This window comes from Atta cephalotes (genome assembly GCF_000143395.1).
Source record: "Atta cephalotes unplaced genomic scaffold scaffold00005, whole genome shotgun sequence".
NCBI lineage: Eukaryota > Metazoa > Arthropoda > Insecta > Hymenoptera > Formicidae > Atta > Atta cephalotes.
The window spans coordinates 7,307,191-7,320,021 of NW_012130069.1; the positions used below are offsets into that span (position 1 = coordinate 7,307,191).

At 29.7% G+C, this 12,831-nt stretch overlaps 2 protein-coding genes across 2 annotated transcripts; one reads left to right on the top strand and one right to left on the bottom strand.

Moving 5' to 3' along the window:
- The first annotated feature begins 2,629 nt into the window (after positions 1-2,629).
- On the top strand, positions 2,630-4,342 carry LOC105626437 (voltage-dependent anion-selective channel-like). Its single transcript, XM_012207738.1, has 5 exons — positions 2,630-2,949; positions 3,036-3,157; positions 3,424-3,532; positions 3,616-3,824; positions 4,251-4,342. The coding sequence occupies exons 1-5, from the start codon at positions 2,630-2,632 to the stop codon at positions 4,340-4,342; spliced, it is 852 nt and encodes a 283-aa protein (XP_012063128.1).
- Positions 4,343-5,977: 1,635 nt separating this feature from the next.
- LOC105626438 (COP9 signalosome complex subunit 4) lies at positions 5,978-8,599 on the bottom strand. The gene is made up of 8 exons (XM_012207739.1): positions 8,517-8,599; positions 8,374-8,453; positions 7,302-7,420; positions 7,075-7,211; positions 6,878-6,992; positions 6,627-6,816; positions 6,182-6,559; positions 5,978-6,111 (listed from the first exon to the last, which is right to left on the bottom strand). The coding sequence occupies exons 1-8, from the start codon at positions 8,597-8,599 to the stop codon at positions 5,978-5,980; spliced, it is 1,236 nt and encodes a 411-aa protein (XP_012063129.1).
- Between the last annotated feature and the right edge of the window lie 4,232 nt (positions 8,600-12,831).

Below are 12,831 nucleotides of genomic sequence, written 5' to 3' on the forward strand. Positions count from 1 at the left end.
TAATAATAACGTACTAACTAACTTAATTTAATTTAATTATTATTTATTACTTATACTATTTATTATTATTACTACTACGTATCGTTTTCGTCGTGTAGTAGTTACTTCTCTCTCTCTCTCTCTCTCTCTCTCTCTCTCTCTCTCTCTCTCTCTCATGAGAATCACTAAAAATATGAACAAAATAATTATCAACTTCAACATTTATTGCGGGACAGTAACTTTATCCGTATTTGAATCATTTATCTAATCTAAAAAATTATCATTTTATTTGAAAGCATCAAAACTCTGTTCGATCATCATTCAGTTTGATCATATGATCACATCTTTTCATCGTCATATTGTTGAGATTCTATCACAATGTTGGTGAACAATGATAATGCTAAAGAAAAATATTTTGAAATTTAAACAAAATTGTAACTTTTCAAATGAATTATTATAATAATCTTTTTTCAAAAATAGAAATAAATTTCTTAGTTTAAAAAATTATCATTTTAAAAACTTATATTAGAGATCTTATTTTTAAATTAAAGCGCATATTATTTGGTATACTATATAAAAACATTGTATACCGAAAACTTGACAAAAAGTCGAAAGGGATTCTAGTTATTTTTGTTTATAATTTTATTTTACGAAATTACAGTCTCTCGAATGTTAATGATCTGCCTTCTGACGTTCAATCATCTGCTGTAATCCGAGTAACTACCTAGATCGAATTTTCATGTAATTATATTAATGTATTGACATATAAATCTATATAATATACATTGAAATATATAGTATTATACATATATAAATTTGCGCACTTATTGAAACATGTGAGAGATAAGATCCTAGCAAACGAGAATGAATTGAAATGGATTCAGATTCTCAGAAATATTGATTCATGAATGTTAAAATGAATGCTTTTCAATTCTGAATGTATTTTTATTTATTTATAGGAATTGCATGGAGCATATCTCTATGCCTTTCAATCTAAAAATAATATTAATTTTTTCTGTGCACACAAACACAATTGTGAATACTATTCAATTCAAATTTTGAATAGGAAATGCAGTTTTTCAATCCATACCATCCAATTGAATCTAATTGAATCTAATTAAGTCCAAAAAAAAGTATTCGCTATTTAAAATACGCATTCGGATAGAAAAAAAATTTCAATTCATTTTAATTCATTCTCGTTTGCTAGGATAGATTAGGATAAATTAGGACGATAAATTATATAATTTAGAAAAATTATAGGTAAATATGTAGATTAAGGGAGCCTCCCCCTTTACATATATAATAATATGAGTATGAAATTATAACATTGTTGTTATTATGTTACTTTTAGTTTACAGGATAATTAAATTTAGAATTATAATTGTAGCCTAGAGAATTGTATTACAGAATTTTTTCTGTAAACAATTCTGCCTATAAAATTATTCCCAATTTAATCAAACCACTCAGCAGATACAGATTCGAACAGTTTGAACCGATCTGATTTTAGATCGAAGTCGAGCTGTGCGCTCGCGATTAATTAGATTAATACGAACATCTTCGCTCGGATTCGTCTGAATGCCCGAGATGTTCGATAGTCCCGAGAACAGTGCAAACTCGCAGCTCAAACGTTTTCAGTTCGATCGCACAATTCAAATCCAAACGCCGATGCGGAACACTATCGTGCCGCCTCGCGCAGAAATAGGCTGGGTGCTTTTTCTCACACCACGTCGATACGCATGCGCATAGTCCGTAGGTTGCGCACTCTTTCTTTCCCTGCTCTTTCCTGCTCTCTCCGTCTCGTCTCCTGCAACTGTTCGCAACGTTGTACGTATCTGTGAAAGAGTTGCGTCTCTCGTGTCTATCAGGACTGTAAGTATATCATTGCCTGGGAATTTAATCCCCACAATAAAAAATTCATCGCCAGGAGCCTCGAGATTCGCAAAATAGTCCGAGTAGAGTATCAAGCGCAAGAGAGAAGCTAGTCGAAAAGCACGTTCTCGGGAAACCGGCATGAAATCGCGATTACAATGTCGTCTGCCGTGGCTTGTGTGACGCATTTTTCAGCCAAACGTCAAGCGGGATTGGATTTTTCGAGAAGAGTCACGTTATCGGACGAATAAAGGCTGATTTCTTGACGTGCGACGACGTGTAGAGCGATTTCTAAGTTAGAATCCTGAACGATCGCGACATATCGGTTGGTCAAGCTTATGTAATACTTGCGAGACAGGTCAATACTATTCTATTCGTACGTGCATTGCGGCTCGTACCTCGTGATATCGTATCATCGTGAATTTATTTGCGTTAGACTTTTGATGATAGTGACTTTCTTTTTATGATTTAGAAAGAGCCTCCCTTTTTTCCAGACCTACATCGTGGCATATTTCAATTCTCCCATGTGTAAATATTTTGCTTCATTCCTTGAATGGAATAATACATGTATATGTAAACCATATAGAGCAGAGTACATTGTTGGCATATGTATCTCAGATTAAATTTAGCCTGCTGTTTTATTATGGTTATCTATATCGAGCTCTCTGTCCTTTTTCAATCAGTTCTGGGCTAGCAATCAGATCTATTCATCAGTAGAGACTGGTCATTAAACAGATATTTTCATTTAACAGATATTTTATTGTAGAAGACATTGTAGAATATGACTCCTCCAACGTACAACGACCTAGGAAAGAGTGCCCGTGATGTATTTGGTCAAGGCTATCACTTTGGTCTGTTTAAACTGGATGTGAAAACTAAGACTAACTCTGATGTAGAGTTCTGTTGTGGTGGTGTGTCCAATCAGGACACCGGAAAGGTGTTTGGTAACTTGGAAACTAAATACAAGTTCAAGGAATATGGATTAACGTTTAGTGAAAAATGGAATACTGACAATACTCTCGGGACCGAAGTCACTCTTGCCAATAAATTACTCAATGGTCTCACAGTTGGCTACAGCTGTACTTTCTCCCCACAAACCGGGTAAGATATCTTTGCAAGTATCAAAAATTCAAATGATACTATAATTTATAATATTTGGATCTTTCATTTTTCTTCTGATATTGCAGTTCCAAAACCGGAAAACTGAAGAGTACTTACAAACATGAAAATGTATCTGCGACTGCTGACTTTGATCTTAGTTTATCTGCTGGACCTTTAATTTATGCCTCGACTGTCGTAGGTTATCAAGGTAAAGTTTAATAGATATATCCTTTAATAACATTAAATATATAATTTTGACAATATTAATCAATCTTATTCTTTGACATAAAATTCTTGAAAAAAAAAAAACTTTTAGATCTTTAATCTTCTATGTGCCTGTTCCTTTGTCCCAAACATATATTTCCTTTTGAACAAATTGAATGTTTTATGAATAAAAAAGTAAGCCTGTCATTTGATAAATGTTAATTATGTTATCTGAAAGTGTTTAAATCCATATATTGCTGTATTTTGCAGGATGGTTGGGCGGTTATCAGGCATCCTTTGACTCACAGAGAAACAAACTCACAAGGAATAATTTTGCTCTTGGATTTACTGCTTCTGATTTTACCCTTCATAGCGCCGTGTAAGTAATCACAAAAAGTGTGGGACTGTAAGATATTTATTCGATTTTATTAACATTTAAATAAAATATTTAATATATTTTAGGGATAATGGTCGTGAGTTTAATAGCTCCATTTATCATAAAATAAAACCAGATTTGGAAGGAGCAATCAATTTGATATACAATTCCACTAATAATGTAACACAATTTGGTATTGGCGCAAAGTATAATCTTGATAATGATGCTAGCCTTAGAGCCAAAGTGAATTCTAATCTTCAAATAGGTTTGGGATATCAACAAAAATTGCGGAATGGTGAGTAATTATTTAAAAAATATTTTTGTTTAAAAGATTACTAGAAAAAGGTATCGTAAAATTTTCAATAAGTGCAAAATGCAACGTGAATCCATTATAAATAATTTTATTTATAAATTCGAAAATTTTTAACATGTCACAATGTATAAGTATAATGAGAAAAAGCATATTTTTTGTTCAAGATATTAGCAAAATATCTATCTATTAATAACTTATATTCTGAGAATCACACTAAATAGAGAATAAACTTTTGGCAGAGTGACAACTTCACAATTGCTATAATAATTTTTGCAATATACAGTTATGAAGTTAAATAAGGATTTTTGATAATTATTAAGTTTATTAAATTAATAAATCTTTCCACAAAAGCATATACATTATTATTCATATGTTAATAAACATCGCTAAATAACTGAATATTTACAGGTGTAACTTTGACACTTTCTACAAACATTGATGGGAAGAACTTTGGCTCTGGTGGCCACAAATATGGCGTTGCATTAGATCTTCAGGCATAAATACGTATCTTATAAAGTAATGCTTATTACTTCAAAAAAAAGCAAAAAATTTATCCCATAATAAATATTTTATGACTTTCGTGTCATAAAAAAATCGGCGTGACAGTACATGCTTCAAATAAAGTATATCTATAATATGTAGATAGATTGATCCTTGAATAGATTCCACAAAATATCATTTGAGATTAATTGACAAACACGTTAATTTATATTATACATAATTATGATCATGAATCAGTAACATTTATTTTTATCAGTATCATTATAAACAATATGAAATCGCAATTACGCATATAAGTTTATACTGTCGTATTGGAGTTCTACACACAATTTTTTTATTAGTCCTGTTAAAATCCTTTTTATCAAAATCGAAAATTACATTGAAGTACATACATTATTCTATATAATGTAAAATAAAACGAAAAAGAAAAGGTAATAGTAAAAATGATAAAAATTTAATAATAGATAAAAAGAAGGTATTTGTGACATGAACAATTTTCTTTGCTTGCTTTGCAGACAGTAAATATATTAAGAATATTTTTATGTTATACTTTTATGTTATTACTTTATATTTGCGATTATCACATTTATATGTGAAAAATATAATTTTCAAACAATATAAAATATTTTTATGAAATGTTATATTATTTTAATCAGATATCTAACTTTGTAAATCACTAATCTTATCTCTTGCTGGATAGGACCAGATTAGAATATATGACGTGCATATTTTATGCAATCAAATATTAATAACGATGCGATTGATTGATAGTAAATGTATGCAATTTTTTGATTTGATATTGTCATGTACTAATATAAAAATATGATGCCTTCTCTAATTCATATAAATAATGCAATTATTACTTGTATAGATTATAATTAGAACATGCCATTCTCTTGTTGGAATATCTAATCCTTGTTAAGAAATACTGCCAGTTTGGCTAAATTATGATGTCCTCAGATATTAACCAAAGTATACTCCTTTATAAAACTTTCATTTGTAGTCACATATATAAATATTAAATGATAATGATCATATTTTCAAAAGACATACGTACTGCATATATGTATTGCATATATAATTCCACTGCTTTATTTTATATAGAAAATAATTGTTTGTGAGATAAAAAGCGGCTTTTACTCTCTTTGATAATTATTACCAATTATGTATGGGTTCAGTAAAAAATGTTTTACGAAGTACGAATGTGATTTATTTACAAGAAGAACTTACATTGTTTTTTTTTCATCTACAATGATTTTATCTAAATCGACTGCAAATAAACAACCCTTTAACATTTCCTTTGAGTAAATTTGTATTGTGTGTGTGATAAAATTATATTAATTTTTTAGTTTTTTTGTTACAAAAAATTGTGGTAAAATTTTACAGCATTAAGGATGTAATATACATTTAACATATTTCAAATACACAATTGTAAAAACAATATGGATATACTTTTTGGACGAAAGATTTTATTTAAAAATCAAATTTAATGAATGATGTGCTTCAGACGATATTAGTATTTCAACAATGAGCTATATAAATATTTACTATTTTGGCTGGCTGTGTATCGTGTACATATTGTAAATGATTCCCGTATTCCTCATTTGACATTTCTGTGTTAAACAAAATCTATATTAATGCACCATCTGATCGTCCATTGCTTTTGCGATCCATTCTGGCTCTGTTTGAGCTATTTTCTCGATTATTTGATTCACTTGATAACATAGCGATTGTATTTGTTTGTCCCATGTCGGTAAGGTCTCACGTGCTGTAGGAAAAGACATTAAATTCTAATTCTATATAAAGAGCAATACATTAAAAAATTTAAAGCAACTTACTTTCAAAATGTACTATGGAATCAATTTGATCTATATATCCATTCATTCTGCCTTCAGTAATCATTTGGCTAGCAATTTTTTCCGCTTTAGTAGGTGGAATATCCAACAATGCACCTAATTCTTCGAAGGAAATGTTGTTGTATAATTTACTAGCAGACAATAAATTATGCTCGATAACAGCACGATCGAGTATAGTGGAGCCTAATCCGTCGATAGTACATGCCTTCTGGTGAGGTTGCAATAATGCTTCAAATTCCTGCAGTTCAGAGCGCCGAATGATACGATCCAAATACATTTTCTCAAGAATTGAATAAGCAGGAAGTTGTTGGCAGCGTTCATCTTTGAACAATGTGGCCAACATCCGACTTCTCTGTTGTCCTGTCAAAAAAAATCAATGTGAACACTCCAAAGAATAAAACATGTGCAATATTGATTAATCATTTACCTGCAGAAGCCAATACTGTGCAAATCAATGCATTTCTAAGAGCAGTCATGCGTTCATCTTCGTGAATAATGGACCTATATGATAACTCATTGTACCTCTGAGCTGCTTCTATAAACTTTCTTCTATAATCTAATACTCTTGCATAGCATACTTTGTAATAGATTTGTAACTGTTCATTTTTAGATTCGGCCTATAGAACGATAAAAAGTTAAATAACTGAAACATAAGAAAGTAAGTTAAAGAAACTATACCTGTAAAAGTGATGCTCGATTGATGAACGCTTCAGCCTGTACTGGATCATCATCTTCCAAATATAATCTTGCAATTTTAAGGTAAGTCTCGAGTTTGTAATCAACAGTATACTGCCTAAAACGATATTGATTACATAAAATTAATTTCATTAATATCACATGTTCAAACAACAAGACTTGACATATGTATATATTACTTTTGCCCTGTTTCTAGTGGTATGCCAACTAAAACATTTGCAGCTTCTCGCCAGTTCTGATTACGTTCATAAATATCAGCTAAATGTTGTCTTATGCTAGCTACTTGTTCTTCAAAGGAAATCACACGTGGTTGAACCTACATAAACAATTATTTTAATCAAAGTATACTTTAATATATAAATTACGTTTATTTTTACTTCATGATCAATCAAAGAGATTTATTTACCTTGTCCAGTGTATAATGTGAAACAGCTTTTGATATCTCATCAGGCAAAAACAGTAAACGGCTACTGACATCAGTCAACACTTGTCTTGAAATAACCAGGCTCACGTTTTCGTTCACAACTATATAATAAAAATTTATCTAAACATATTGTTTCTTTCTGAATGTGGAATACATTCATGTATTGATAACATGCAAAATATAATACATCAATTATATGTATTGTGATGTTAAACTATGATCAGTATTCTAATTGTGTCCTAATTGTGTATTAAAAATAATTACATTATTATTACATGAATACTTTAACATTATATTACCTTAAGATGAAACAATATTAAATTGTTATTATAGATATATTTTGCAATCATAATATTCTTTCATGTGTCTATTTTTTAAACTCCAATCAGTCGAAAATAAATTTTCTTAAATGTTTGTTACAAATTTTGTTAATAAAAGGATTAACCAAAAATTATTTATAATTTTATATTCAATAATATCAGCAAATTGGTAGCAAATATTCAACAAAGGATACTTTCTATTTAATAACATAAATCGACAAACATCATTCTATCCAAAGGTTATGTATAAAAAAATTTAAACAATATAAGGTAACTGTCTAAAATTGATTTGCTTACTGCTTAAGTTTTTTGTGTATCATAGGCTTTAGCATTCTATGAATAACAAAGAATAAAAGCATACTGATGAGAAATTGTTGATAAAAACCATATAAAGTATGCTACAACTTGACAGCAAATTGATAGTAAGATTCAATTTTGCTTAGCTTTGTCAACAATGTGCTCTCACATCTGCAAATTTTGTCGACAAGACACAAATTTAATATGGACATAGTTGATACCAATTTGCTGAAATTTCTAATCGAATTTACCAACAATTTGTTGGCAAATTGCTAATATTTGACTAGCTGGGGACCATTCTGAAGGCTCTGCAATCCTCTTATAACCTGTCTGCGGTGTGTTAAATCCCGCAATGTTTCGGAATATTTTATAGATTCCGCTTGATGTTTCTTTTGTATCCGCGAGTGTGAAGTGCCAGCGGGATAAAAATAACGTACTTGCTTCGATGAATGTCTTCAGAGCATCTACTAGCTCCTCGCCGGAAGATAACAATATCGAGTCCAGAGTTGCGCGGTATCTAAACAGAAACAGTTCGCCGTGAGTATACAATTGAATTGGAGCTTGATTACACTCGACGTACTTCTCGGCCTGATCTTTGTGGGAACCGCCGGAATGCGCCAAATTACTGAGTTGTTGACGCACGTAAGCCACCGTCACCACCATCTTCTCTCGCGATAATTTCACTTGCCACTGCTGCTGCTGCCGACTTCTTGCGTAGAGAAAGGCTCCGAGAGATGCTCACGGAATACGGACATGCTCGCGTTTCAGGTTTTCGTTTATCAGCGCCACAATGTATAAAGGTACTACTTAGTTGATGATATTTTTGAAAGATAACGTGCTAAATATTTTTGGTTTCGTTCTGTACTATATCCACAAAGTAAATATCGATAATAAAACCGTATCCCATATCTATTTTTAAACAAAAAAGCATTAAGTATAAATTACATAATAATTAATTAATCATGAGAAGAATTTGTCTATAAAATATTCCTAATATGGAAAATCTTTTGTTGCTCATATTTATTATTATATTTATTATTATTTATTTATTTATTATTATATTTATTATATTTAACAATTATATATTATGCGTTTTAAATATATGTATATTCAAAATTTAATAAGAAATTTTTATAAATAATTCAGTTCTTTAATTTTAAAATTACTATTTTTAAACGTACAATATTACATCATCAATCCTCGATGATCACGCTTCGTGAAAATTACGCAATAATCACACGGAATCAACATGATCCCAGCACGTTTAAATGACTGCCTTTAGCTTTATAGAATAAAAAAAAATTAGGGACACTCTTTGAACTTTAAAATATACTCGCATTGATTTTTTGCTGAATTAATAATTTTAAATAGTAAAAAAATCCATGAATGAAAGTCTAAAGTGAAAAGTGACCTTTTCATTAAAAAAATCATAACGTTTTAATTTTTTAATATTTTTGCGTAAAATTTTAAATAAAGTCTTCAGATGCTGTACTTCGATTAAAAAAGTTATTGCAGATGTTTCAAAAAAGATATTTATTTTCAAGATTGATTGAGGTGATTTAAAAAAAAATAATCAAGCACATTGTTCAACAAAAGTTTATTCTTGTGTTAAATCAATCATATATAATATTATTCATTAGGAACATATATTTTATAAGATAATAAAATAATCTGACCAAAAAAATATTGTAAGATCATAAAAATAACACTAATCTTGACCTGCATAATCGTTGCATAGATATGCACAATGATCATTGCACATGGGGCGATCGCAATTTGGGCATTGTTCTAAAGTTTTTTGTCTTTTTTTCTTTTACATAAGCTACATCAATGTCTTTTTTCAAATTTTGGCTGTTTATTGTTAATTTGTTCCCTGTCTGTTTTTAAAATACCAGATAACTAACTTCAAATCAATACATATTGTAGGCATCAAATAATGTTCTTGTAAGGTTGGAGTTACTAGATGCAAACTCAAGTGTTTCAAGCAATCATGAGCAATTACTTTAATGTTTTTTCTTTCCTTATTATATTTACATTGTAAAAGAATCTTAGCGTTAACTGCTGCTTGATCAAGCATTCCGAAAAAGATTCGTAGAGGCCATCTGTTCGTTTTCTGCTTACTGTATACATGTGACAACTTGCCCATAAAATAGTTCCATCTGTTTTATTATAATGTTTAATTATTTCTGGCTTGCCATCAACGATATTTGCAGAATTAGAGAAAGTAGACCAGACTATTTTATTTTTTTTGGTGTATGCGATAACAATGTTATATTGGAAAATAAAACTTTATATTTGGTGATTTATTAATTACTTTCAATTCTGCTGGAATCTCTCTTTTGTTTTCCTTAAGGTTTCCCAATAATAGTTACGTTGAATTCAAGTTCAAGCATTCGCTCCATTAAGGAACTACTAGTAAATCAATTATCGATAGTTACTGTCCTATTAGTTTTATAGATTGATTTTGTCACTTCTCTAAAGAAGAAGTCCGGAACCGATTCATTTTGGGCTCTTACTTTTCCGAGATATGGTATAGCATTTATTATATATGACGTGTGAGCATCATTCAGAGAAATGATTTTATTTCATATCTGTCAGGTTTTGATTTAATGTACATTCGAAAATTATATCTCCCTCGAAATCCTAGAATCCTTGTTAATATAATGTAATATAATGTAATGTATGTTAATAATATATATTTTAAAAACTTTTAAAGCAAATTAATTTAAAACAAAAAATATTTTGAAATATTCTAAAAATATTTTACACACAATTTTGTATTATCTGTTTTGTTTTTCCTATAAGGATAATAATTAAAAAAGTAATGCTAAGCAAGCAAACAATAAAAATTATAAATTTAATATATTTTCGTAATATCATTTAATTCTTTTATTGGCAAAATCTTATTATTCATTGGCATACAGAATGGTCTGTCTAATTTGTAACAATTTTCACGTATTATAGCATAATTAATTATTAAAATATTTAATTATTAATAATAAATGTTAAAACAATAATTTAATAAGACAGATATAAAACTTAACTCAAAAATGTAAATTCTATTGAAGGAAAATTCTATTAAATTCTATTCGCGCTAGGTATCTTGTGCGAATTTATTATACAGGATATCCCCAGAATGACCGCCAAATATTTCGTGTGCTGATAGTAGAGCAGACTAAACTGAGTCGAAAAGTCCTGTATCATTTTACAATTTTCGCAATAGTTAATAAGATATTAATTACTAAATATTGCCGAATATTGATTTTTATTAACTTTTTAGTACTATCAATTCAAGTACTATCAACTTTACAATAAAACAGCGAATGACAAAAATTGTTTATTTTCATCTCATAGAATGAGAATTTTTTAATATTGCATTTTCTCATGTTGATAAAAATAGTTGCTAATAAGAAAATGCAATACTAAAAGTTGATAAAAAATTCTTAGAGCGTCATTCAAGACATATAAGCAAATAAGCAAGTAAATAAATTCTTCTAATAAAGGCTCATAAGTAATAAGAATTAATAAGGAGCATATAAGTCTGCACTGGATATCAATATGAAACATTAATTATTTAAAACGTCGATTTAATAATAATACATATATAATAATTATATTTGTTAAACGTTTCGATCTTATTAGGTCATCCTCAATACAGATATAATTATTATGTATTATTATTAAATCGATGTTTTAAACTAACGTTTCACATTGATACTCAGTGCAGGCTTATATAATTCTTATTAATTATTATTGAGTAAATAAATTCATCATTGGTGAGTGAGACTATAGTCAATCGTATGACATCTTGAATCATGATATTGTTATATGTGATCCTGATATACTTTAATTTTAGGAAAATTTCCAATTACTATTACTTGAAAAACATATATGTATAAAGAAATAAAGATTTTTATATTAGTATAAATATTTTTAATACTTTTTCACGTTTTTCATGGTAATTAGAAATATTTTTATATCAGGATGACATATAATTAACACGATTTAAGACCATGCAATTGCCGAGTGACTGGTCTCACTGTGATGATTAATTTATTTACTCATTTATGTTTATATATACCTAAGACATTTGTACAAGATACTCAGAACATCTCGGCTAGCTCTCTATTGTATTTTTCGAATAAAAACAATAAACAATATATTAAAAACAATAAATATTTTTATTATGGTGAAGCGTCTATTCCGCATCTTTGCATGTTTTGTGTTCTAGGCACACATCGTAACAACACTTTTCCTCTTCGTCACATTCATGATCGCTGTCACAATGTTTAGGTGGCTTGTACCACTTGTAAGTCCTGGGACAGTGGGCTCTTAAGGGCGGACAATGCTTTTTTGGCTTCCACTTCGTCATGAACTCATGCCAAGGATGTTCAATGTGCGGTTCAGCGATGCCAAGCCAAAGCCAGGGGGAAAAAAATGAATGCCAATTGTATTCCGACTCCGACTCCGATTCACCTTTCCCATTTGGGCAGCAGTAATATCGATGATTGCCCATTTTGCACCAATATTTGCAGGATCTCAAGTAGGCTTTTGTTAGAATGACGAATAATAATAGAAGACACAACGAGTTTCCACGCATGTCGAAGTGTTTGTGAAAGCGATGAAAATACGTCGCTTATTGTCAATTATTTTATCTGGCCTCGCTCTTAATTTTGGCTTAAACAATAATAAGTGAAAATTAATCAACAAATGAAAAAAAGTATTCAATCAAAACTGATGTGTGTGTGTGTGTGTGTGTGTGTGTGTGTGTGTGTGTGTGTGTGTTGTTTGTATTAAATTAAAATTAATTACTAATTATTTCTGCGTAGAACTAGTAAATTAAGTAATTAAGTATTACATAGAACTAAAAATTATTTAGTTAAGGAACAAAATAA